The 27,768-nt window shown below is 37.7% G+C and overlaps 1 protein-coding gene across 2 annotated transcripts in view; it reads right to left on the bottom strand.

Moving 5' to 3' along the window:
- THSD7B (thrombospondin type 1 domain containing 7B) overlaps positions 1-27,768 on the bottom strand; it is a 959,962-nt gene that overhangs the window by 706,731 nt on the left and 225,463 nt on the right. For both annotated transcript variants that reach the window (XM_084891907.1, XM_084891906.1), the window contains one exon: positions 2,896-3,068. In XM_084891907.1, the coding sequence (XP_084748033.1) occupies positions 2,896-3,034 (139 nt within the window). In that variant the 5' untranslated portion in view covers positions 3,035-3,068. The remainder of the gene's footprint in view (positions 1-2,895; positions 3,069-27,768) is intronic.

Below are 27,768 nucleotides of genomic sequence, written 5' to 3'. Positions count from 1 at the left end.
TGAAGCAAAGTGTGCATAGGTATGCACATATGCATATATATGAATTTGGTGTTTTCATATTAACATTCCCCACTGTCCTTCACCATGCTACCTGCCCAGGAGGCTGTCTCTGTGGACACATCAATAGGCTCCCTTGTGTTGTGGCTTCTGGTTGGATTCAGCCAATGAGAACCCGGGTAGAAGATTAAGGACAAGGTTTGTGCTTGCCCCTCCATACTTCTGCTGCAAGTTGATTATGCCCTTGTCTGGCATTATCTCCATAGAGCTTTCTCCCCAGATTCTAGAAACCATTTTCTTTCTCTCCTCCTCCCCCCCCCAAGTCCTGAAAATCATAAAGATTAATGCAGTTCTAGCCCAGGGAGCACTCTACAATTCCTTGTAGCTGTTCTTCAACCCTGCTCCCACATTCCCACTTGAGCAAATGATCCTTTTATTAAACTATTCTTAATTACTTACTTTGCAAGCACCATTTATTTTCTCGGCAGAACCCTAATTAATGATAATAGTGATTTGCGTGTGTGTGCTTTTTGTGATTTATATACACAGGTATGATCTTTGTTTTTAATTTTGTATCTTTTAAAGTTTTTCTACTTTAAAAATATCTGGTCAACTTCAAGTAAATAATACGCAATGCAAAAATAAAATCAAATGCTTTGACCATTAACAAAGTATCATCTATTGCAGAGTGGATTTATATCATCTTGTTTCATTGACCTACTTTTAGAAAAGCAGACTTACTTTTAAAATTTTGTTCAAAACGAGCGCATTTTCTTAAAACTTCTCATTTGTCAACAGATGCTCATTGGCACTAATTCAACCCAAACAGGGATCCCAATTTGGGGTGCAGTGGAGAAGGAAACTATTCAGTGCACAACAGCTGGATTGTGATATGGCAATGCTGTAGTATAGCTCAGTGCCAGGCAGCCCTGGAGCCGTCCCGCACTGACTACTCTGCGCAGCTCTGCTCCTCATGGTCTGGTTGGCTACTCTGCTTCGAGCTTCTCTCCTGAGACTTCTTCCGTGTTTCAGCTCAGCCACGGAGATGCATAAGACTACCCTTGGTGTAAAGGGGAAGTCTACCCCTAAGCCAGAGGGGAGCTGGCTTATGTGGACAGCCCCTGACTGACCAATTCCCATGCAAATAAGGACTCCAAATCCTTGAAGTTTGATTAGTCCAAAGGGCACTGTCCTGACTGGTCAGAATAAAGCCTCTCTGATTGGCCAGAGCTGCATAACTTCAGTTGAATGGGGAGAGCCTTGGTTTTATTCGTTGAAATAGGATTGCAGGAACCCCTTTAGAAGGCCTGGCTCAGATGGAAAAAGCTAAGTGCAGATAGGCAGTTCAGTGCTGAGCTCATGAAGTGCAGTTTGAGGAGAGGCAGCTGTGCCAAAACAGCCACTGGGCTGTTTTTTCTTTGTATGTTTTTTGTTTGTTTGTTTGTTTGTTTGTTTGTTTTAAATTTAGAGCACAGTTAGCCACCAGCAGCCCTTCTTAGTAGGTATCTTTTTTTCTTCCTCATGGTTCACATTTTCATATTTCAGATTGGCTACTTTCCATTTTAACTGCACTTTTTTGAGAACGTTTTTGGGGTGGGGAATGGGGGCAGGCTAGAAAGGATCAATGGGGGAAAAAAGGGGTCATATGTAATACTTTCACCAATAAAGATTTAAATTAAAGATTTTTTTTTGTAAAATATTTAGTCTTTAGTGATTAAAACAAAGTAGCCTGATTCATAGAAATACAACATTGACTTTTAGAACTATTTCCAAAGCTTCCTAAAACTACCATGGTAAAAATGCAAATCACTAATGTGATATTAGAGCCCACAATTAAATTAATTTATAGTGACTTTAATGCAATTAAATTTTCCTCCAGACTGTATCTCTAATGGTGCTGGGTTTTTTACTTAATATACTTTACAGCATAATTTACTTTATTCTTGCAAAGTCATTTAAATATTACAAATTTATCTTTTACACATATTTTCTTGCTGACACGATACATTTGCAGTCTATTTAATTTACAGATGATGAGACTAAAATGAAAACTCTTTGAGGACCATACATCTTCTACAACATCACATTTTCCATTCCAAGTTATTAAGTATATAAGTTATCTGTATTCATAAGAATGGACTCTTGAAACAGTAATACATATTTTATATGATCTGATTATGGAGCTTTAAGAAAATTAAAATCTAGAGCAAAGAAAAACATCAGTGATACAAAGCACCAAGATGTCTACGGTTCAATAATACAAGTTAATAAATTATCAGTCTTTAAAATTAAATTCAGCAGATCTTTCCTACAGCCAAATTAAGGAAGTATTTAGAGAAAAACATAAGTTATATGAAAGCCTCCAAACTCAATTCACCCTATTCATTTGGTTTTGTACAGAACACATCACGGTGACTTTAGAGTCACAACTAATAAGCCATATGGTTAGGAAAATTTTTCATGCTCTCAAACCTAGGAATACAGGCTTATTAGAAAGTAGTCAATGATAAGTAGCTAACTGGTTTGTACCCTAAAAGAAAGAGACATATGGAAATGGTTCAAGACATTTTAAGCTGAGGATATCAGCTAAATTCAGGTGTCACTCTGGCTACCTGTGTACTGCACAGTGGTGAGATATCTGCCAAAGGAGAAGCAGATGTAACTACGGAAATCATATATTTAATTGACAGCAACGTGAAAACTCAGAAGGATAACAAGCATCAGGATAGAGGTGACAATTATGCAGGAATAAAAATCAAATGTAAGTTTTATTTGAAATGAAGAACCTAGTTTTCCTCTCTGGATATTTCCCACTACTCCACAAATAAGAGCAAGGAGAGAAAGAATACTCTTCTCATTAATGAAAATGGGACAAAGGAACAGCCAGGACATTCCTACCTGGTTTCCAGATGAAGTGATTATCCTTTCTGCCTTCCAAATGAGCTGCCTGGGACAGCAAGAGAGAAAGGAATAGAAATAGCTTTCTCATGTTCCTCCATACCCAGCAAATGACAGCCACATTACCCTTTGGAAACATTCTTCAGATTTTCAGCCTCTCAACTTGCCTATTCCTAAAAGAAAAAAAGAAAAGCAGGTAAGTTTCTTCTGTACAGAAATTCGAAAAACTCACGTTGACTGCTAGAACTTTTTTCATGATGGCATTACAAATTTCCAATTACCATAAAGAAAGGGCACATTGTAAGGTTAGCAGTTAATTAGCCATGTTTTTAACCCCTACCTAATGGAGACATTATCAATGTTAGAAATCCACAGGCCCTAATTCAGTTTACTTTGATTTTTAAAAAGACCATTGGCAGATACATGGTATATTCCCACCTTCTATTTAGCACAACTCCTTGAGGAGCTCACAATTTGAGGAGAAAGATACAAATACACAAAAAGTCTAAAATTGGGTGAGGACTGCTTTAGCAGTAGTGTTAAGAAAGTGAGATCGAAAGACTAAGGACAAGACAATGACTTTATTCTGTAATAAGAAAAGAAAAAAAGAAAGGGAATCTCTCACACACAAAATATTTGAGCCCTAACCGGTTTGGCTCAGTGGATAGTGTCAGCCTACAGACTGAAAGGTCCCAGGTTTGATTCCTGTCGAGGGCATGTACCTTGGTTGCGGGCAAGAGGCAGCTGGTTGATGTTTCTCTCTCAGCAATGTTTCTAGCTCTCTATCCCTCTCTCTTCCTCTCTGTAAAAAAACAATAAAATATATTTTTTAAAAGTCATAGTTAAAAAGGGATAAAATGATTAAGATTAAAAGATATCAAGGATTAAAGTTATTTCCCTTAAATATTTAGCCACACATGCGCTAAAAGTGGGAGCAAAGCTGACTGTGAGCTTCCTACTGACCAAAGGAAAGAAATAGCTACTATAGCCATGATATACATAGAATAAAATTATGTATTTTTTAAAATTATTGTTTTAGAAGAAATCATGACCTTGTTTATGGAATTGACCCAAAAGTTCTCTTAATACAGATGGTGGTCACCAATAAAATAGACAAGGGAAATCAGTATACAGTGGAGTCTCGATGCACACCTAGAACACTCCCAGGTTGCAATGACAAAGTACACATCAGTAAAAATTATTCTGTAAGGAGTCAAGCAATGACGTTCAAGTAAACAGCTCTCTGTTGCTTGCCTCAATGCAGAAACAAAGAGAAAACTTGAATAAGCAACCAAAAGCTTTTCTTCAAACCGGAATTGCATACCAAGATTGCAAAGCCTGAAAATGAGTGCTCCGGCAGGAATAACAGAGGGCTCTGTTGCTTGACTCTTTGTCCTCAGGGGCCTGTTAGAATATTTCATGGAACCTTTGGAGCATTCTTGGATACAATCCAAAAACCTCTGACCTACACAACTGAACTGGCCACATTTCTTTGGCGCAAACATGCAAGTGTAGGATTTACCACAACTGAGGTTTTGCTAAAGGTTGGAAAACACAAATATTAATTTTAGTTTATGCTAAGGCTATTGCTGGATCATATGGCAATTTGTGAATCAGAAAAAGTAAAAACATTTTAAGTTACTATATTATTACACAACCTAAATTGCTCTGGCCAGGAGACCTTCCTTAGAGCAGCCAAACCTGTGTGCACACACAGGGACATTCTAGCCCCTTGCACACATGAAAATTACAGACATGTGTAATAACAGTAAGAAGCATATGCTGCACTCTCCCTCTTACTCTCCAGATGAGGAGATGCTCTTGTACTCAGAGTTGGAGCTATGGGGAACTAGAGAAGTGCCTCAGAGACTCCTGTGGGGTTAAAATGGAGTGCAGCCATGGTGTGTGTGTCTGCCTGTCGGTGCCTGCTCTGCTGAGTGTACGGGGCCATAGGGGTCACTATGGATTTATGTAGGAAAGGGCTCACTTCCATCTAGAAGCCCAGCAACCTCAGCTCCCATGTAAACATGCTAGCATCTGTCTACCAGGTGAACTATGCCCCCTTATCGAAACAACTTTATACATACACACGCACACACACACACACACACCCTAGACTATGGATATTTCATGCTGCTAATGTCAAATCCAAATGCCTTAGAAAACAACACAACAAATGCTTAGAAACTGTATAATGGAATTTTAAAGTGTGCCTCAGTCCATTATCTCGATGAATAGTAATTTCACTTCTGTTGAAAGGTGAACTAAGTAAGCCAGACCATTATTTTCCTCAGAAACAAACAGAATTTTTTTCAAGGTATGTACAATGCACATAGGTCTGTGTGAGCGTGCACACACACACACACACACACACACGGATGATTAATTATTCACAATGTAGATTTGATTCAAAGACTTCAGTCTGGACATTTTTTAGAAGACACCATTGATTCTGTTAAAAAAAAAAAAAATATATATATATATATATAATCACCTAAAACAATGTAATGTCCAAGTGAACTCTATAAACAAATTACTTGTATATCCCTGTCAAAGCAAGTGGACTGACCTAAAGAATGATGGGTAAAAGTCTCTGCAATATAAGAGAAGTGTTGATAAAAGTGATGATTTGTGTTTTAGGGTTGTTGATCCTTAATCTGTTGTTATTATTGATAAAGTAATTAACTAGCAGGACCAGCTCTCTACTAAGGCTACCTCTTCTATGACAGGAAATCGCCATTCTCATTAGTGGGACACAAACATCAAGCATATATAAAAATATATCCAAATTATTGAAATGTAAACCAGAGAGGGAAGACCAAATACATATCTGCTGCACTCTAAATGGCTCAAGTGGAAATCAGAATGATTTAAAAGAATTAAGAGCCCTGGCTGGTTTGGCTCAGTAGGTAAGAGTGTTGGCCTGCAGATTGAAGAGTCCCACTTTCAATTCTGGTCAGGGCACATGCCTGGGTTGCAGGCTTGATACCCAGTAGGAGGCATGCAGGAGGCAGCCAATCAATGATTCTCTCTCATCATTGATGTTTTTCTCTCTCTATCCCTCTCTCTTCTCCTCTAAAATAAATAAAAATTTAAAAAAAAGAATTAGGAATTTCAGTAAGACTGCACACAAGCTGAAATGATTAACTGAGAATCTATATATATAAAAGCCTAAATGACTGTTCTACCATTAGACCTTTCAACTGGTAGCTATAATGCATAATGACTACCAAAGGGCAGATGCTCAATGCAGGAGCTGCCGAGCTGTAGTGATTTGACAGGGAGCCCAATTCCATGGCACGTCACCCGAGAACCACCCTCTAGCAATCCAGGACCCCCCTGGAGATGTTGGAGAGCTGGTTTTGACCTGATCCCCACAGGCCAGGCTGAGGGATACCATCTGTGCACAGATTTGTGCACCAGGCTTCTAGTTCATATATACATACTTTGAATTTTACATCAACTTTTGGATTTTTACTGTAAAAAAATACAATAACTTACACTAAAATTATCTGAGTATAGGATGCTATGAATGCTGCTCTCCTCATAAGCTTCCTCTCTAGTCCAAGACATGCACTGGCTCTGCCAATGGACCCAATGTCTTTATGGTTTCTTTTGTGTTCACATAAGCCAGGATCCACAACTCCATGGAGGAGAGCTTACTAGACGCCTGTAGTCACCACATCACTCTGTTGTCACTGACTAACAAGGATAATACCAGTAGAAACCCAAAACTGATGTTGAAAAAAATATATATATGAAATAGAGAACTTAGATGATGAACAAAAGCATGTTAAGTTAGGATGCCACAGCAATCCTACTCTTAAAAACACCCACATGTTTTTAGTATCTTAATTACCCATAACCCTATACCTCATCGCCTCCCTTTTCCCGAGAAGCTCAAGGACAGAAGATGGGAAACCAGGCTTGATGAAGCTTTCCCCATTTGCCATGCTGCAGGGCTTACACACATAAGTAAAATGAGAATCTCCACTGACTGATGGAAAGGGCAGCTTGGAATTTGGAAATGAGTGTGTCTTACTTCACTAAACTATATTGCCTCTCTTTCCTCCAAATGCCTGAAATTCACTAAATTATTCCTTGGCAAACACTGAAAGTCATTCTTCCATCCATTACTTGAAAAGGCATACAAGAGTTAATAAACAAAGTGAGAGGAAACAAGAAACAATTAGATTCCTCTCTTTTTTTGTATAACATAAATGTAAAAATGCTATTATGCAAGAAATATGTGCTACCTATGATGGCATGAATAATTTATAGTATGAAGGCCACTGAACTTCCAAATTTTAACTTATTTACTATATATCTTAGCATCTAAACTATATTTGCAAGGTTAGTTCTAAACTGATGAATACTAAGAGAAAACAAAAAATACAGCTTCTCCTTTTAGCGTCAGTTTTCTTATAATTTAAAAGCCATTCAAACTATGAAACATGTATCTTAACCTTCATATGCATTTCATTTTCCCTTAAACATTTTCTTATCATCGGAGTCCTTGAATGTTTAAAAGGCACAAAACTCAAAATAATAAAAGAAAAGAAAAACTGCTCCAATTTGCTCTCAGTCTGCAGGAACAGCACTAAGAGGGAGAATGCACATGACCCTCCCTCTCCTCATAGCGCCATCTCATGGCTACTGTCCAGAGAAGATGGCTCAAAAAAGATGGCTGAGTCACCCTGACTGGTGTTGGCTCAGTGTATAGAGAGTAGGCCTGTGGACTGAAGGGTCCCAGGTTCATTTCCGGTCAAGGGGTCAAGGGCATGTACCCATAGGGGGTGTGCAGGAGGCAGCTGATTGATGTTTCTCTTTCATCAATGTTTCTAACTCTCTACCCTCTCTTTTTCTCTGTAAAAAATCAACAAAATATATTAAAAATAAAATAAAAAGATGGCTGAGTGACTGGGCTGGAGATGAGGACACCCATTGTCCAGACCAATTCAAATGCCAGGATGGCCAGTGCAGATGGTGGCCAACTAAATAATCACTGGGAAAATGCAATCATCTGCTTTGTCTCAGCTATCTGCCCAGTTTCTAATTGCAATGCTGAGCTTTCCACTTTATCTTTCATAACCTGTCAATGTATAAAATATTGGCCTAAGTACTTAATTTAACTGGAACCAAAGCTCTATGAAGTGGGTATTCCTATTTGCCCCCATTTTAGAGATGAGGAAACTAAGGCATGGAAAGCTAAGGCAAGGTCACAGAGATAGCAAGCGGCTTGCGAGTGATCTCAATGGTCTTCCTCTGAAGTGCGAGAGAATAACGTTGTAACCAGTATCAACACAAGAAATTTATCATAACCCTGAAAATGTAGATCTTTTATACACCCGTGTCTCTCAGAAGCTTCTGCAAGGCAATTTGCATATCATTTTACTTAATCTTCACATAACACGATGAGCAAATTATTCCTATTTTTCAAATGTAAAAAGGACTGATCATAAGGGTGTTAAATAATAATCCCAAGGTCACCTCAGCCAGAAGACATCAAAGCTGGATTACAAAACAGGCTGGCACAACAGCCCCGGTCTGTTCCCTACATCACATGTGGTGACCTGCCTGGGATCCTCTGGGTCCTCGTCTGCAAATGAGGACAGTGATCCCATTTCCCTTCATGGGTAAAGATGGAATAAAATAATGGATGGAAAGTACTTAGGTGAGCGCCAGCCAGAGAATGAGAACTCACTAAAGGGCTATGGTTGTCCTTATTCTCTCAAAATTCAGTAAAACTCCTTCTTCAGCAATTTTTAAGGAACAGTTTGAGTGCAACCCTGCCCTGTAGCAGAGGAGTGAGAAAGGATTTCTTCAACTGCCCAACCTTCGAAACTGGTGCCTTATTTCTGAAGAGCTAAAGGCACTCTGTACCAAGAGCCCCATTAAAGATTCCCACTGACCCCGTGAAGGAGAAAACAGGTTTCATCTCTATTTCATGAGAGTTCCCTCTGGCCTCACAATGACATGATGGTTAGTAACTCCCCCAAGACATTTAACCACCAGCCTCTTTCTCCGTGTACCTTACTCTACAGAACCCGAAATTACATAAATTTAAGCTGCAAATGGACCATAAAAAGAGACAATCTTGTGGATTTTGGTTACTTACTGTATTAATAATTGCATTAGGTTTGCAATTATTTGTAATGAGTTCACAGAACATTTTGCATAAGGTCTTAACATAAATATTTGACAGGTTTTAAAATAAACTTTTGTCACAGGACATAATAGATAAAAAAGGGGGGGCTTGAGCCCCACAGGTGTGGCTCAGGGGTTGATTTCTGGTCAGGGCACATGCCTGGGTTGCATGCTCAACCCTGTGTGGGGCCTACTAGAGACAGCCAATCAATGATTCTCTCTCATCATTGATGTTTCCTTCTCTGTCTCCATCTTTCTCTCTTAAGTCAATTATATATATATATATATATATATATATATATATATATATATATATATATATATATTTAAAAGATGGCTTAAAGCAGAGTTGAAAAAAACCTTTAGACTACCTCTTGGCAGACATTGCTATATTCTCCCTTTCTGCTAGAATTACAACTTTTTCAGAATGTCCACCTACCCTGATTAAATATATAGATACATATTTCATATCTATATCTATATATAAAACCCTAATATGCAAATAGACCAAATGGCGGAACAACCCAACAACTGGTTGCTAAGAGATGTGCTGACCACCAGGGGACTCACATGAACATGGTAGGTGTTGGCAGCAGGTGGCAGAGCATAGAACATGGTGAGCATTGACCACAGCAGGATGGTGGAGCAGGTGAGTGGGGGTGCCAGACCAAGGCAGGGTTCAGATTGCTGTCATCGGGGTGAGCCTCTGGTGGTTACCGAAAATTACTTGCTCCCATGCACCACAGCCTCCCCCCACACTGCCCCCCAATCGCACTGCTGCTAGTGTATTCACTGTTCACACCTGCTGCCAGCACCAGGCACCAGCCCTAATCACTTGGCACCATCAGCAGGTGCCAGCAGCAGCTGCTGGCCTTGATCACCCCTGAGGGCTTTTCCACTTCCCCCTGCTCCTGGGGGGCAATCAGGGCTGCAGCAGCCCCTTACAACTGCTGACAGCACCAGCCCTGCTCACACCCAGGTCCAAAACTATAGCATGTGGGAGTGGTGGAAGCAGGAGAGGGGCTGCCTGCAGACAGGGGACCAGAGGCCACGGTGGGAGGAGCCAGGCAGCGGCATAAGACCTGCCCTCGTGCCCACAGCAGCCTCCTCAAAGCCCACAGTTCCCTTCAAGGTACACAAATTTGTGCACTGGGCCTGTAGAATATACCACTATATATATTTCCAGGTTTCTTTGCAGTTACAGTGGCCATGTGACAGTTCTTCCAATGATTTGCATGGTATCTAGAGTATCAAGAGGATCAGGGAGGATGTTTTCCCTTCTCCAGAAAAACATACAAAACCCCAAAGAGAAAGTATGGAAGTGTGGTTCTTTGCCATTGGCTCCCTTCCCATCATCCCTGCCTGGAAAACAGGCAGAATGCCTGGAAATAAGACAGCCATCTGGAGAGCATTAAGATGGGTGCTGCCCACCAGGAACCAGGGAGCAGCAGGAGCCTGAGACTCAGATCCCTTCATGGAGCTTCAGCAACTGTCCTGGATACTCAGCCTCTGACTTCTGTACTTTGTGAGGAAAATAAACGCTATTGTTTTAAGCTACTTTTTGTGTGCTGTTACATGAGCTGAAAGCCACTGTGACTCCTGCAGCACCCATATCTCCAGCCATAGCTATTTGTATGAGGTGCCTCCACACAGATTCTCACATGAATCAAGCTCACACTGGGACTCTGTCAAACCTGAATGCAGAAGTTCCTCTTTCTCAGCAGGCGAGGTTCATTTATTTCCTATAGTGACTTCTTCACGTAATACATGCACTACTCACAGAAATGTAAATGTATCTGTTGTCGTTTTTTATAAGTGTCATTGCAGTGAAGAAAGGGTGCTTCGTGTGTGAGAAACTATACGTAAAGAAGAAAGGTAGTGACTAGCTCTCTCAGATCCCCCAGTGAAAACCAATCCCTTTATACAGACCTACTCCAAATTAAGAATATATTTATGTAGCTGTGTTCTATACAGTTGTTAAACCCTCCGTGATCCTGAAGGTATTATGAACATAGTGTTGTACTTTTAGAACCACCTTGTCATCACCTCATGGAAAATCTTACCAACTCACAGAATCATATCCTCATTACTCCCATAATTCCTGATGGGTGCTCAAATCTTCCACTTCCTCTTTCTTAATCACTTTTTTCTCTTCTCACTTGAGACCAAGCTTTCCTCACTTCTTTACTTCTCACTGACCATTTCTTCTCAGCCTCTTTTTCCAGCATCTCTTCTCATTTTGACCTGCAAATTGATATCTCTGGCTCTTTTTCTCAGACTCCGTTTTTTCTCCAGCTTTGCCCACTTCTCAAGTGATTGTATTTAGTCCCCAGCTTTAAAACTATGCTTCATGATTCCCATTTCTCCATATCCATTCCTGTATCTCTATTGCTGGCTTGCTCCTGAATTTGTACGCCCAACTTACCACTGAACATCTCCACATGGATGTATGATAGGCAACTCACATGTAGCATGTGTAACAGAGCTCATGTTCCCCATGATGCCTACAGCCCCCTTCCTCTCTCAGTGTCTCTGCCTCAATAATGGCACCACACTTCATCAGACCACAAGCCTAGGAGTTTGAGACCAAACCTGAAATCCTTTTTCTCACATCTGAAAACCATCTATCAGCAAACCTAGTTGGCAATACCTTCACAATCTATGCAGTACCAAGCCAGTTCCCACACATTACTACCTTCCTAGTGCAATCCACTATTGTTTTTCACCTGAATTATTGTATCAGCCTAACTGGTTCCTCCACTTTCACTCACTTTTAGGCATTTTTAGAACATCCAGAATAATCTTCTTTTTTTTTTTAATGCATTACCCTCCCTAATAATCTAAAGACTTTGCTGGTTGGACTTCTGCTTCCTCTCCTTATTGCTCTCCAGTCTTCTAGCCCGACACACTGGATTTGTTCTTGTTCTTTACTGATACGCTTTCTCAAGGTCCTTGTACTACCTTTCTTTAGGTATCCACATAACTAATTATTCTCAGACCACCAACTGTTCATGACATTTGCAATTGCACTATCCTCTTGACATTTATTTGTTGTTTGTTTGTCTTAGAAAAGATGGATACCTGACAGTCTAGTATATATTGGTTTATTTGTTTGTTTTCACCTTCTCAAATATTATTAACATACTTTATCTCATTCAGTGTTATATGTTCAGTGCCTGATATATTGCCTGGAAAACAGTAGATATTCAATAAAGATGAATTAACAGATTATTGAGTCTACATTTGTAAATGATTTTCTAATTAAGTTTTCTTGATCTTGGACCATAAACTTGTCTTTAGCATACAATGAGAGACAGGTGACCAGATAAAAACATATACCTAAAAAATTAGACTGCTTCAAAATATATTAAAAATCATGAACAAAACCCTAACATATGGAACATACACATTTAAGTACAGTAGTATGGGATCTTATACAACATGCAGAATGATCTGCTGCATAAGACAGAACTAAAAGTATTGACTTTTCATTTTTTTTAAAAATCATATCTTCATTTTTTCAACTGAATTTTCAAATTTTTCCAATTAGCCTTTTTTATTCAATTTATTGTGGTGATACTGATTAATAATAATATATAGGTTTCAAGTGTACATTCCTATGATACATGATCTATAAATTGCACTGTGTGTCCACTACACAAAATCAAATCATCTTCCATCATCATAGATTTGGCTTTCTTTACCCCGTAATATGCTCAGCCAGCCACCTTCCCTCAGCTACCAACATATTGTTGTCTATGTCTATGAGTTTTAGTTTTATATCCTACATATGAATGAAATCATATAGTTCTTAGCTTTTTCTGCCTGAATTACTTTGCTGAGCATAATACTCTCAAGATCCATCTATGCTGTCACAAAAGGCAGCATTTTATCTTTACTTATAGCTGAGCTGTATTCCATAGTACATATGTACTACATCTTCTTTATCCAATGCTCTATCATAGGACACTTTGATTGTCTCTATGCCTTGGCCACAGTGAATAGTTCTGCAATGAACATGGGCCAGATCCCTGCAGGCCACCCAGAGAGGCCTCACATGTGCAAGAATTCATGCACAGGGCCTCTAGTTAATAAATAATAATACAAGGGCAAATTGTGTTTTGAGTACTCACAACTGTAAACCTATTTTGCCCCACTCTGTACACAATTCTGTTATTTGCAAAAAGTGAAACTTTTACTTCTTGATTTCCAATTTGAATGCTTTTTATTCATTTCTCTTGTATGACTTCCAGAACCATCTTGAATAAGAGTGTTAAGAGTGGACATCCTTGTCTTGTTCCTTATTTTAGAGGAACAGTTTTTCACCATTGAGTAAAATATTAGAGAAGATTTTGTCATACATGGCTTTTATTATGTTGAGGTACTTTCCTTCTATACTCATTTTATTTAATGTTTTAACCATAAATGGATGTTGAAGCTTATAAAGTGTTTTTTTTCTACATCTCTTGATAAGATCATATGATTTTTAACTTGTTTTGTTAATTTGCTATATAACATTGATCGATTTGCATATGTTGAACCATCCTTGTGCTGTGGAATGAACCCTACTTGATTGTGATGCATTATTTTTTAATGTACTGTCCTATTTTACTTGCTAGTATTTTATTTAGGTTTTTTGAGATATTTGTTTGTACTTTTCTTTTTTTGTGTGTTATCTTTGCCAGGTTTTGTATCAGGATTATGTTGGTCTCATAAAATATGTTAGGAAGTTTTACCTCATTCTCAATTTTTTTAAAGAGTTTAAGAAGGATAGGTATAAAATTTTCTTTGAATGTAAAATTTACTAGTAAAGCCATCTGATCTTTGATTTTCATTTACTTTTATTTTTTAAGCACAAGATTGTTTCCAAGCATAATGTTTTTGCCTCTTGTGGGGAACAATATAATTATTTTTAAAATTACGTAAAAGGAATGGCTTCTAGAATGTATAACTCCCTACTTCTTATCTTAGGGCCTTTCTCACATTATTATTAAAAAACTACTATCACTATTGAATGCTAATCAGTCTCAATAAAGATGTTGTCAGGATCCTAATCTTTGCAGTTAATGTAAAAGAAAATATTTGATTAAAATGTATATTTTTCAGTTTAACTTGTTTAGCTTATATAAAAATGAAAATTACTTAAACTGACAACAGCAATAGTTATCTCTTGAATAACTTTAAGGTAGTTTTGTACAAGTCAATGGCAAACTTTTTTTGTAATGAGTTTCTTTTGGTTTGTTAGAGTTTCTAAATTCCCTTCTCTGTGCTCAGTAAAGTTAATTTAGTAGTTGTGAAATTCTGAAAATCATTTGGGTGATGGTAAGTAGATAAAAATTCTTCTTGTTCTATAAGTAAATTATGAACATAACACACTACCAGTCCCCTAAGAGAAAAATAATAGAAAATGTTACACATTGTCTACAATTTTTAAATCCTCAAGTGGAGTACTCATTTTCATAAAGTAATAAAAAATGAACATTAAATAGTGCAATGGAAATAATATAAAAATACATAAGGTAATCACTAGAGAAAAATAAAGTCCTTATAATCTGGAGGTGTTTAGGTTAATTATAAGAAGAAAATGCATTCAATTTGAAAGCACTGCATGCTAGAAAGAGTAATAAAGTCATTGTAATTACTTCTGCAGATATTTTAAGAACTAAACTAGTTACCTTACGATATTTGTCTATAGTCCATTCTGCCTTAAGTTTAAGGAAATAATTTAGTAATCTCTTCTAACCAAATTCAATAAATCAATATATACATATAGTGTTTATATATAAATATATAGTATGTAAAATTTGTTATATATCTGCATTTGTATGTAAATATACATATTTATAGGTAGATTATATGTATAAATGAGAGAAAGAGTGTGATTTTTTGTGGGGTTATATATAACATTTACTATAAAGAACTTTATAAAAATTCAGTATATCTAGACTATGTGAACAAGATAACATCCCCTTCTCAAGCTATTGACCATTAAAATTAAAAATATTTAATTACTCATTAATATTTTTGCAATGTAGGATTATAAATATTTAATGTCAAGAGAACTACCCAAATAAACTGTAAATATAGCTTTGTGTTCTCTTGATTAATTATGCATCTACTGTTCCAAAGGAACTTATTGAAAAATGTGTTCACAGTTGACATAAAAAATTGCATGTTTATAAGCCTTTAAAAATTTCTAGCACTATCTTCTATTATCTTCTTTAAGTTTTCATTTATTATGGTTGGGCACTAACCAATAATAATTTTCTCATTAGATTCAGGAGATCTGACAGAATGTACTTTAATCCAGTCTCATCTCATTTTTCCCAAAAGAATAAACTAAAATCTGAAAGGGAACCTTCCAAATTCAATTGAAATGCAAAAGATGTTTTAGATTCTTTTATTGCACAGGGAAATGTGTAAGAACACACTTGACCAACAAAAAACAGACTTTATCATTTCTACTAGCCTCAGTAAGGGTATTTCTTTTTTTATTTTCTTGAGATGTTTTAAACATATCAACAGAATCTCAAAACACTTGTCTTGAAATGTTTTTTATTTCTTATTTTCCTACATTAAAAAAATGCAACACACTCACACCATGCTACCCACCTCTAATGTCACAGAAGCAGGCAGAAATTGGTGACACCAAACAAAAAGCTACTCTTCATCTTCATGTACCACATTATACTACCAATGTGTGTGCATATATGTGTGTGTGTGTATGTGTGTGTGTGTGTACACATACATACATACACACACACACTTTAAAGTAATAAAATGATTGAAACATAAAACCAAAATTTTCAAAGAGGGATTTCTCTTAGAGTCAGAAGGCAAGATCACTGGGCACTCTAGCAATTTGCCATTGGAAATTTTACTTTAGAACTTTAATTACAAACTTAGATAAGTGGATTATAATGAAAAATATATCTAGCAAGGGAGCCCAGACAGATGCACCATGAATGCATTAAAGAAAACACTAGAGAGAGAAGTTCCCATCAGTAGAAAGATTTTAATTAAATAGCAATAGGATGGATCTCTTCTGTGAAATGATATTACTATTACCTACCGTTCAGTAAAATGATTTATTGTAGAGTATAGTCTTTGAAACCATTCCTCTCTTTAAAGTATGCCTAAACCTTTCCATTTGTCTTATGAAGATAGGGAAAACTGTGGGTATGGAAGAAGGAAAAGGTCCATAGGTGAAGTGTGGGACTGAAAACCATGTATGTTTTTGCTTGCTATAGTTGGTGAACTGTGTCTGAACTGGCTCCACACTGTGTGGAGACCCACAGGCTTCAGAAGAAGGCAAATGAGCCAAGGGTGACCAGCAAAGTGTCCCCTGAATGTTCGCACTGTTTCCCTTGGGACAGCCAAGAGGGCGGCTGAGACCGGTGTTTGATAATGTCACAGCTGCACTTTTATTCTTGGCATTAATTGAGTTACTTACTTGGGATATTTGATTGTTAAATACATGCAGTTTCGAAAGACTCAATATACCACAGGGAAAAATACCAATGATTTCTGAATCTGAAACTGAAGAAAGTAAAAATGAGTTTCATATCAAAACAAAAGGAGTCTAGATATAGGTATTCTGCTAAAAAAAAAAAAAAAAAAAAAGTCTTCAGAAATCTGGTATTAAGAATGAGTTTCCAATGATTGACACACAAAATGGGATTTGATAAGATGAAGTGTTCCTTAGACTGCCTGGGAGGAGGAATGGAATGAGAAGGAGTTACAGCTCTAACTGGTTTGTTTTAATGGACAGAGCATCGGCCTGTGGATTGAAGGTCCCCAGGTTTGATTCCTGTCAAGGGCAAATACCTTGGTTGTGGGCACATCCCCAGTAGGGGGTGTGCAGGAGGCAGCTGATCAATGTTTCTCTCTCATTGATGTTTCTAATTCTCTGTCCATCTCCCTTCCACTCTGTAAAAATAAATAAATAAATAAATAAATAAATAAATAAATAAATAAATAAATATAAATAAATATATTTTTAAAAAGGAGTTATAAAAACTTCAATGGTAAATATTTAGATTTGACTCTGAAGTATCTAGAGTGGCCACAAAATAGCTGAAGACATGAAGAATTCAAATAAGGGCCTGATTTAGTGATGTCTTATCATTAATATGGAAGATGTCATCCAAAACACAGAGAAATTCTGATTTGTACACAGAATGGAGGGCAACTAGAGGTAATTTCCAACTAGGCATTCTGTGGCCATCTATACAGCCTACATATTCGGAAAGTGAAAGTGAGCTTCTTTTCATTTCCTCTTAACACCATCTCACCCCAACCCACCAAAGAAAGGTAACTATGTGAGGGGATGATGTGTTAATTGACGTGATTGTAGTGATCATTCCACAATGTATATGTATATCAAATGATCAAGTGTAGATTTTAAACACACACAATTTTATTTGTCCAATATATCTCAATAAAGCTGAGAAAAACATTTCAACACAGACAAATGCTTTCTCACACATATTTTGAGAAATATTTTATCATTATACTTACTACAAAACCTTCAAACACACACATACACACCAAACTCAACAATATTCCTGTGGCTTCTGAACTGTCCAACTACAAGTTTGTCCCTTGAAGTTGGGAACCATGATTTCTTCTCCTTGTATTCCTAGCTGCAGCCCACAATCTAGATCCAGTAGGGTGCATGGCCAATGTTGAATAAATAAAAAATGAATGAAGCAAATAGCTACTTTCTAGTTTAATAAAATTATAATGAACCAAAAAGAATTTCTCTAGGAAAGACAGTAATCTAAAACACATACAATTATGTGCCATTCTTCCCAAAGTGCAAATTCCACTCTCATAGATTTTCTTAGATACCTAACATCTATATTCACACTATCAACCTTACTAGTACACCTTTGCTAACACTTTCCACACTTGCCAAATCCACAGCTGGAATGAGTCTAATGTTGGAGGATCTCTTTAGCCCCAAGAAGAAAAATTTTCTGAGAGTAACAATACATGGAAAATAAAACTCCAAATAGATAATTTGATAAACCAAATAAGCATGAGTTAATAATTAAGTAATTCTTTAAAAAGTTAAGTGACTGTGTCCCTGGATTAAGAGTCAAAATGTGCCTTATTATTTCTAGAAATAATCACTCATTTTTACAGAGTTACGAGTGAATTTCCAGAAGCTTTTAAGGAATCTGATCCTCTAAAAATAATGTATTAGTATAGTAATTTTTATTACCAATCAAAATAACTTCCTACAGATCTGATATTTGCTATATTAGAGCACTAGATATTAACAGCAGCCCAGACATGACCAATGTCAGCTAGGAAAAAACTCAAATAATGTTCAGAAATTTGAAGGCCAGGAAGAGATGTCTGTAGAAGGGAAAAGGTTTTAGTATAAGAAAGAGCAAAATAAATAAATAAATAAATAAATAAATAAATAAATAAATAAATAAATAAATACCAGAAAATTCTTAAACTCATTCAAACAAAAATGAGCGAACCAAATGCATTAGTGCAAACACAAGGTTTTTTCCTTATGAAGAACCAGATAAATGACAAAAATGAAACTAAAATAGGCATTCTCACAAATGTTTAAAGAATTGTCCCTTCTGCCTTGTTGGTAAAATCACTGGAAAAATGACAACCACACCCACTATGTAGGTTTTTATAATGCTTTGGGGGAAGCAGAAGTAAAAAAATCATCATTCATGTTTATCAAATCATACTAATGTGAAATTGTATATTAATGAGACAAAAAGAAATAAAACATTTCACCTTGTGGGTTACTTGGATCACTTTGTCTATGGCCAATGATGCATCTTAGCCCTCCATCTTTTAATTTTTAAAAAATCTTTATTGAAAGAATTACAAATGCTCCCTTCTCCCCCAATTGACTACTTGTAGCCAACCCTTGCCCTACTCCCACCCCAGACCTTCACTACCCTATTGTCTGGGTCTATGAATTATGCATATATGCATATAATTTATTTGGTTGACCTCTTACCACACACCAGCGCCCACTTTCCCTAAGATTCCATAGTCTGCTCAATGCTTCTACAAAAGCTTCTGCACAGCAAAATAAACCATCAACAAAATGAAAGGGAAGCCCACTGTATGAAAGAACATATTTGGCAATGATACTCCACCTGCTTTAGAAAAGCTTGTCATGGGGTAGGGTGCTCAATAAGCTTAGATAAGGGCAGATGGGGCACTTCAGCAAGTCTCTGTCACTATTTTTAAAAACAAAGTAAAATGATTCTTATAGTCCAATGAGGACACCGGTTTTAAATTGTGATGTCAGCTTCCAGTGATGATGCCATTTCTTCCCCCCACCCACCCCACACTTTTTAAAAGATAAATTTTTTTGGGCAGTTTCAGGTTTACAAAACTGAGAGGACGATACAGAGATATATCCCCTGTCTCCACACATGCATATGCTTCCTGACTATCAGCATAACTCACCAGAATGGTGCATGCTTTTTGAAGGATGATCCTACATTCACAGGTTATAATCATTCAAGGTCTATAGTTTACCTTAGTGTTCACTCTAGGCGTTATACATTCAATGGGGTTAGACAGATTTATAATGACACTTATCTGTCATTATAATATAGTGATGATATCAATTCTTAACTGATGTTACATTCCAATGCATGTTTTTCTAAACCCGCCCCTCCTCTTACAGTAAAACAAGTCCTCTAGCATCTCTTCTAGCTTGCAAACACAAGAAGAAATGAATGTTGAAGTCAATATGGAATCATAGGAGAATAACAGTAGCCCAAACATATACACTTAAAGGATCATGAGATAAAAGACTGCTAGGAGAGATCTCTATAACTGTACATTTCTCTAATACTCTTAGCAGTAATTGAATATTTCCAATGACAGGGAATTAATTCAATGACCCCACAAAGCAGCCCATCCCACTTCTTCTGGATATGTAGCTCAATGTGAACAGTTGTTTTCCTTTATCTAAAGCCTTTGATCTTAAAACACTTCCCTTGCAGTTATAGATAAAGTATATATCATGTGTCTGCCCTTAACAAAAGTTTTATTTTTTTCTCTGCTAAACATGTCCAGCCCCCATTCCCCATTAGTCATGGTTTCTATCCCTCACCAATACGGCCCCTTTCTCAGGACATGCCTCCAGAAGATGTAGGGCCATTCTCTGGAGAAGGGCATGACCATAAGCTACCAGCAGCCTGATTCTTAGCAGCCAACCTGGAAAAGGAGATTTGGGTGAGATGGCAATTGCTGTAGAAACAGCCCTAAGTAAAGGGGGTGGGGTGCGAAGCCTGTGCACAGAAGTATTCATATCAGGACTTATTATTAAGTTAATTAGAAACATGGTAAATGTTCATCAGAAAGACAGTAACTTAACAACCTACTATAAGGGAATGATTAATTAACTTTATTATATCATCTCCGTGGAGTCATATTACATAATTTCAAAGAATTTAAAAAGTGTATATAATAAGTTGAAATATCTCGATATTACTAGTATGTTATATTTGACTGACTATGAGGAAAACTCTATGCCTTACTTTTTTTGGTGAAAATATGCAAAGGATGTTAGTTGTATTGATGTAGTAGAAATACCAGATTTGTTCTCCTTTGTCTTCTTACTTATCCAAGCTTTAAAAAGTCTTAATCGGGATATATAATCCAAACTACCTTTTCTTCACAGATTTTTAAAAAAGAGAAAACACAGAGAACACACGGTGTTCACCAACACAAAACCCAGCACCACTTGGAGCACATGATGGGTGCTTAATAAGCATCTGCTGCCCCCTTGAGAAGCTAACTCAGCGAGACAATTTCACCGCTCTGTGTGGATTTTGGCAATTTGTCAGGGAAACCCTGTTTTTCCCAGGAAGGAAAATAATCTGCTGTAACAGAAACTTTAATGACTACTTTAAAGAAGCGCTGTTTCCCTGTGTAGCCATTCTTTTCCAAGTAGCAAAAGGGGAAGTGTTTTCCTCACTCCTTTGTGCTCCACAAAGCTCATCTAAACACAGAGTTACTACCAACTTTTAATGGAAATGCCTGCCGCAAGATAGAAAGAAGACCCTTGAGTTTCATGGTCCCCATAAGAAATCAAGGCCTCTTGCAGTATAACTTTGATATCTTTTATCATGAAAATGAAAATAAATGTAAACCATTTGCCTCTTTCAAGTTTGATTTATTTGTATTGAAGCTGCTCAGGCATTTAGTAGTGAAAGCTTATAATCACACAGAGATTAATATGTCGACTCCTTCTGCTTCCTTTTCCATCTCCCATAGTCGCACTCTCTCTAGGCCCCCAAGGCAACTGAAATCCATGGAAATATTTTTCCCAAGCAGTTGGCTGTCCATTCAGAGAAGTGAGGCCAAATTCTATCTCAGTGATAGTCACTGCTCCAGCCAACTGAAAGCCTATTTCATTTAATATTATATGAATTTCTAGTGCAAAAGCATCTGAATGACCCCTTGAGTGCTGTTAAAGTCTAACTTCATGATATTGTTTCAAAAATATAGTGAATAGAATTCCATGATTCTAACACATTTCATATCAAATATTGCCATCATCAAATATTTAGTTAATACCGGAGTGCAGAGACAAAGTACCATGCTATGCTCAGGTGAAACCAAAAAGATTCTCACACAGTCCCCCTTTCTGGGATGCCTACCAACTACTTGAAATGAATAAGTATGAATTCACTTAACTAATCCAAGTAGCCTTTCTAAGTGTCAATTTCCCATTACAGAGTTTGAGCAGTATAGGAGTTCCTAGAATTATTTTAAAGAGAAGACTTTGAAAAATAAGTAGATTTTAGACAAGGTTGAGGCATGGGGCCACCATGAATTTTAAGGAAGCAGTTGTATGCAGTAAAGTACTAAGAGTTGGGATAATGTTTTAAAAGAAGATTGGACCCACAGGGCAAATGGTCTAAAATATAAAAGCTTCTGATTTTATTCAACAGGCAATGGTGGGATGATAATGAGATTCTCCAACAAGAGGCAGTATAAAACTGTACTTTAGGATATAGCTCACAGCAGCATGTAGGATAAAGAAGATGAGCTCACAGTAGACTAAGACAATGGCTTACATGTAAAGTCCTGTTGTAGATACAGTGACTACTATGAAAATGGAAAGATGGAAAGACAGCAAGAGAAATAACAAACAAAAAAGCACACAATAGAGAAAAAAGGAGATGGTTATAGCTAACAATGAGGTCTCAAGCTGACAGAGTTGGGAGGAGGAACCAGTTAAAAGTGATGACCATTTTTGCTTTGACATAGGGCAGACTGTGGTAGCTAGCCTCCAAGATGGCCATGAGTGATTCTCATTTCTCGGTATTTACACCTTATAAAATCCCCTCCCACACTGAATAGGAAATTGTGAATGTGATAATGGGTGACTTCCTAAACTATGCCATAAAAGACACTGCAGCTTTTGCCTTACATTCTCTTGCTCATCCACCTGAAACACTAGTTCCCATATCATGAGGATACTCCAGCAACCCTACTGAGAGTCCATTTGGCATAGAACTGAAACTGTCTCCAACAAGCAGTACTAATAATATGCCAGGTATTTATGCAAGTTCCCTTAGAAGCAGGTCCTCTGGCCCCAGTCAAGCCTTCAAGTGCCTGAAGCTCCAACTAAAACCTTGACTGCAATCTCTTAAAATACGCCAGGCCAAATTCCTGACCTTCAGAGATTATGTGAGATAACAAGTGTTTTAGGCTATTAAATTTTGGAGTAATTTGTTACACATCAATAAGTGCCTAATACACTTAGGCTTTTTCAATTCCTCTAGATATTTTTCCCAAAAGGAAAAAGAAATTAAGGAATAGTCAATGATAATGACTCTTAAAGAATAGACTCATGATTATTCTACTGATGGATTAAAGACTGCAAAGTGGAATTAACCTGACTCAAAAATGAAAGAACCAAATTCAAGTCCCTTTTCTGTAACTGGCTTACTCTGAGACTCTGGATCTCTTTTTCCACCTGCCTTGCAAAATGAGAAAAATACTTAATGCACAGGTCTATTATGGGATTGCCTTAAATGAGATAAAATGTCTTGAGCACTCATCATCATAGGATCCAACACATAGTTGGATGTTCAATAAATAAGAACTGAATAAAAGTCTAAAGATAATTTACAAAGAAACCAGATTAAAAGTGTAAGAAATAAGTGGAAATAACCATTATAGAAGGTAAACCACAAAATAATGAGGTCCTAAAATTCTATTTTTGCCTCACACAATACATTTCTACACCAGGTGTTGCCTCTTACATGTGGTAGAACAGGTCCATCTCGCTTCATCAGCAAATCCCTCCCATGCTACCCAAATAGGTAGGCTAGCCTTCAGGAACATATCTGAATTCAAAACAACTTAATTCTCTCAATACATAGTTAGTGAGTGCCCGCTGTATACTAAGTATTATTCTTAGGGATAAAAATACAGCAGTAAACAAAATAAATTTAAAGTTGATAAGAAGTGAGCTCTATGGACACTTGGAAAATAGTGTTCCAGGAAGAAGGGACAATAAGTGCCCAGGCTCTGAGACATGGAAGCAATGAAGTTGGAGTAAAGTGAGCAAAAGGAGAAATAGAGGAAATGGTGCCAGAAATGCAACAGAATGAGTACAGGGCTTCTGCAGAGCATAATAAATTTGGCTTTTACTGTCAGTAAGATCTGGAGCCACTAGAATATTTTGAACAGAACAGTGACATTCTGTGACATATTTTAGCAGTATCTCTGTAGCTGCTGTGTTGAAAATAGACTTCAAGGGGGGAAAATATAGAAACATGGAGACTAGATATCAGGTAGTTATGAGTGAAGGCGGTAGGAATTAGTCCAGTTCTAGCAATATTCTCAAGGCAGTGCCAACAAATTGCTGATAAACTAGAAGGGAGTAAAAGAGTAGAATCTCGGATGACTGCAAGATTTTGGACATGAGCAATTTAAAGAACAAATTGCAGCTAACAGAAAGGAGAAGACTATGAGGCAAAACGACCAGATATGAGTTAAGAGGGATGCCAGGACTTCAGTTTTAGATGTCAAGATCAGAGTGCTTATTACATATCTTAGTAGAGATGACAAATATGAAATTATATCCATGAATCTATTGTTCAGGGGGAGAGCCTGGAGCTGGTGATTTTGGAAGGCATTAGCTATAAATAGTGTGAGGTTAAATGAGGTCATCAAGGTAGTGTGGTGAGAATAGAGGAGACCAAGGATTGCTCTGAGCCCACCAATAACAATCATATGCTCCTTCCACTCACATCTCTTTCTCTTCTGAGATATGAGTGAAGGAGCATATGGCCTCCAGAGTGACTGCTCTCCACCATTCAAATAAACCATGAGCCATCTTCTTCAATCCACTTTAATATTAAACTGAGTTCCACACTTAACTTCCAATCCCCTTTTCTGGGATGATTTTGGTTTCTTTTGCTGCTCTCATCATCCACTGAGAAACAATAGAATTGTCAGTCCCTGTTGTCATTCCCACCACAATTCAACTAATGTGTCTGAATTATTTCTTCCCTCCAGTTCTGGGCCTTTCCTTTTTGGTCATTCTACTTTGCTTAAAATAAAACACTAATGAGCTTATAGGATAGCTCTTTGCAAGGAACATTAAAAACACCTTTTGAGAGGCCACGCCCCCCATGGTTTGGTAGGACCAGTGGGGAAAATAATAAAAACACCTTTTGTTGTGTGTGCTTGACCATACATTCTTCTCTCTTGGATGCCACTCACAGGTAGCGGGTTTACATTCAAAGCCAACCCACCCCTCTAATCAACCCCTTTGCTAGTCTTCTTATTTGGTGATGACCACCCACCCTTCCTCTGAACTCATTTCTAGGATCATTGTCAATTATAATCTCAATGTAGTGTCTTCTCTGACTATTGGTTGCTATAGTCTATTAACATATCAATGCAGTGCTTGTTAAACTCAGCCACTCCAAGTCCATCTTCTACATCAAATTCAATTATTTGAGTGGGAAATTTTTAATTCTAGTTCAAGTGACTTTTAAAATAAGACTATGGGTAATGTGTATCTCCTTTCAAAAATAATTGGCAAACATGTGAAGGAATCATTTTATATACTAGTAGGTAATGTTTTATCCTTTTTAAAACAATGAAATTATAGGTGACTTCTCTAAAGCAATGATTAATAGTTAGGGTTTATAATTCCTGGTTCAGTAACCTGTTAACACATCACAGTTAAAGAAATGACAAGTTCATTGATAACAGGTGTCAACTGTGAGACACTACTAATTTTAGAGGACATTAGTTCATTGGTATATTGTAGCTGAAATAATATCACATTCTTTCCCAAGCATATGAAAAAAAATAACACAGAAATTGTCAGCCCAACCCAAGTTTCCATGAAGGTCATAAGAATGCAGAGTTCAAATTGTATCTCTGCGCCTGTAATTTGTTCTTCCCTGCTGTCACTCCCATTATGCTTCAATTAAGAGTGGAAGCCGGGAGCGACTTGATGAACATCTGTCGCATCCACCTGGAAATAATTCAATGAGGACACACCATGGGAAGATATTATGGGACATCAGCCTAAGTTTTTTGTTTTTGTTTTTTTTTTCCATTTTCACACTGAGTGGCAAGAGAAATTCAGATAATGGGAAGGAGAAGGGTACTTCATCACTTAGAAATATTAGGACAATTTGCCAGTATAGCACTCCAACACTTATTTAAAAGAAATATAAAAAGACAAACACAAATGGATTGGACTTATGAAGCTGCATGATCACAATGGCATCACTTTTAGATCAGACAAATAAAATACAGTGTTAGCAGAAGCTCCTGCCAATCAAAGTAACAGTACCTAAATAGTGTGTATTGTGTAAAATAACATATTTTTGATGTATTATCCAGGCACATGACACAATGCCCAAGGTTGATCTGCAAATGGACATAAAAAGTGAAAGACCATTAGCTTAAATTATCCTATATAATAAGAAGGTAGCATGCAAATTGACCATCACTCCAACATACAAGATAGCCAACCCCATGTGGTCAAAGATGGCCTCCTCCATGTGGACACAAGATAGCCACCACAAAATGGCCAGCAGGAGAGGGCAATTGTGAGGGACCAGGGGAGGGCAGTTGGCTAAGGGGAGGGCAGTTGGGAGGACCCAGACCTGCACAGGAGGACAGTTGGCTGCAGTTAGGCCTGCATGGAAGGACAGTTGGAGGACCAGGCCTATAGGGAAGGGCAGTTAGGGGCAACCAGGCTTGCAGGGAAGGACAGTTGGGAGGGGGACCATGTCTGCAGGGGAGGACAGTTGGGGGCAACCAGGCCAGCAGGAAAGGGGAGTTAGGGGTGACCAGGCTGGCAAGGGAAGGCAGTTAGGGGCAACCAGGACAGCAGGGGAGGACAGTTAGGGGTGACCAGGCTGGAAAAGGAAGGCAGTTAGGAGCAATCAAGCCAGCAGGAGAGCAGTTAGGAGTTGATCAGGCTGGCAGGAGAGTGGTTAGGGGGTGATCAGGCTGGCAGGCAAAAGTGCTTAGGGGCAATCAGGCAGGCAAGCAGGTGAGTGGGTGGGAGCCAGCAATCCTGGATTGTGAGAGGGATGTCCCAGATTGGAGAGGGTGCAGACTGGGCTGAGGGACCTCCCTCCCCACCCCCACCCCCCACCCCCCGGGTGAACTTTGAGCACCAGACCTCTAGTGTGGAATAAAATAAAATGGAAATAGCAATTTGGGACAAGTCTGGGATGAACCACATTTCTGCATCTCTGAAATTCTCAAATTAGACCTATTGATCATTGGATAGAGATTCCTTTTTAAATAAAAAATGGATCTCTTTAATTATTTGTTGATATCTTCAAAATAGATATTTTCAATCTCCAAAAAAAAAATTCCAAAGAAACTATGCTAGCCAAGCCTAAAAAGCTATTTCTTCAATAATCATTACTTGTAAATTATTTTAATTAGCATATCTAAATAACAAATTTCTATCGTTTAAATAGTTATTTTCCTTCAATGCTGGGCTCCAATATTACGTTTTTCCTCCTATATTATGTTTTTAAGATGGCCGTTTCCAATGCTATATCCATGCAGAGTAAAAGTTAAGGTATTAGGCTTAGGAGAAGAGGCTACAGGAACTACAGATATTTCAGAATACAAAATAAGACAGCCAGTGAATAAATATAATTGCCTTCAAGCAATGCAATGAGTAGGAGACAGACAAGGAAGGCATACCACTATTCTCTACAGATGCTAAAACAGCAAGAAATGGGATTAAGCTGCAGGTGCAGGAGATAAGATTTAGTTTGGACAGAGAAAAATATATAAATGTTCAATAATGGTGAGCGTTATTATAAAAGACATGGCTCCATTTTTCTCCTTCAATTATTGTAAAACTGATTTTGTTGGAGGTGTCTTGTGTGAGATTTTGTTGGAGGTGTCTTGTGTGAATTTAGCAACCCATATCTGGTGTACCTCCCAATCACTTCTCAGGATATATCCTACCAGCAAATTTCACATGGCTATAGAAATGTCATAGGCACTGAATAAGATAGATCCAAGTGCAAAATTAAACAAGGGAGAAAAAAAGACAGATAGGATGCCTAGAAGAACTTGGAAAAGGGACAGCTGCTTTAACACTGCCAGGGTCAGGAAACAGAGAAACACAGTTTGCTACTGCTTCAGCCCCTTACTGCTGCATCTAATAGAACGATAAGCATGTAGCCAGCCATGGAAGCATCAGTC

This window comes from Pipistrellus hanaki, assembly GCF_964339955.1.
Source record: "Pipistrellus hanaki genome assembly, chromosome: 8".
In the NCBI taxonomy this organism is placed as follows: Eukaryota; Metazoa; Chordata; class Mammalia; order Chiroptera; family Vespertilionidae; genus Pipistrellus; species Pipistrellus hanaki.
The sequence above is the reverse complement of the archived record's forward strand: the minus strand, read 5'-3'. Positions and strand labels throughout refer to the sequence as shown.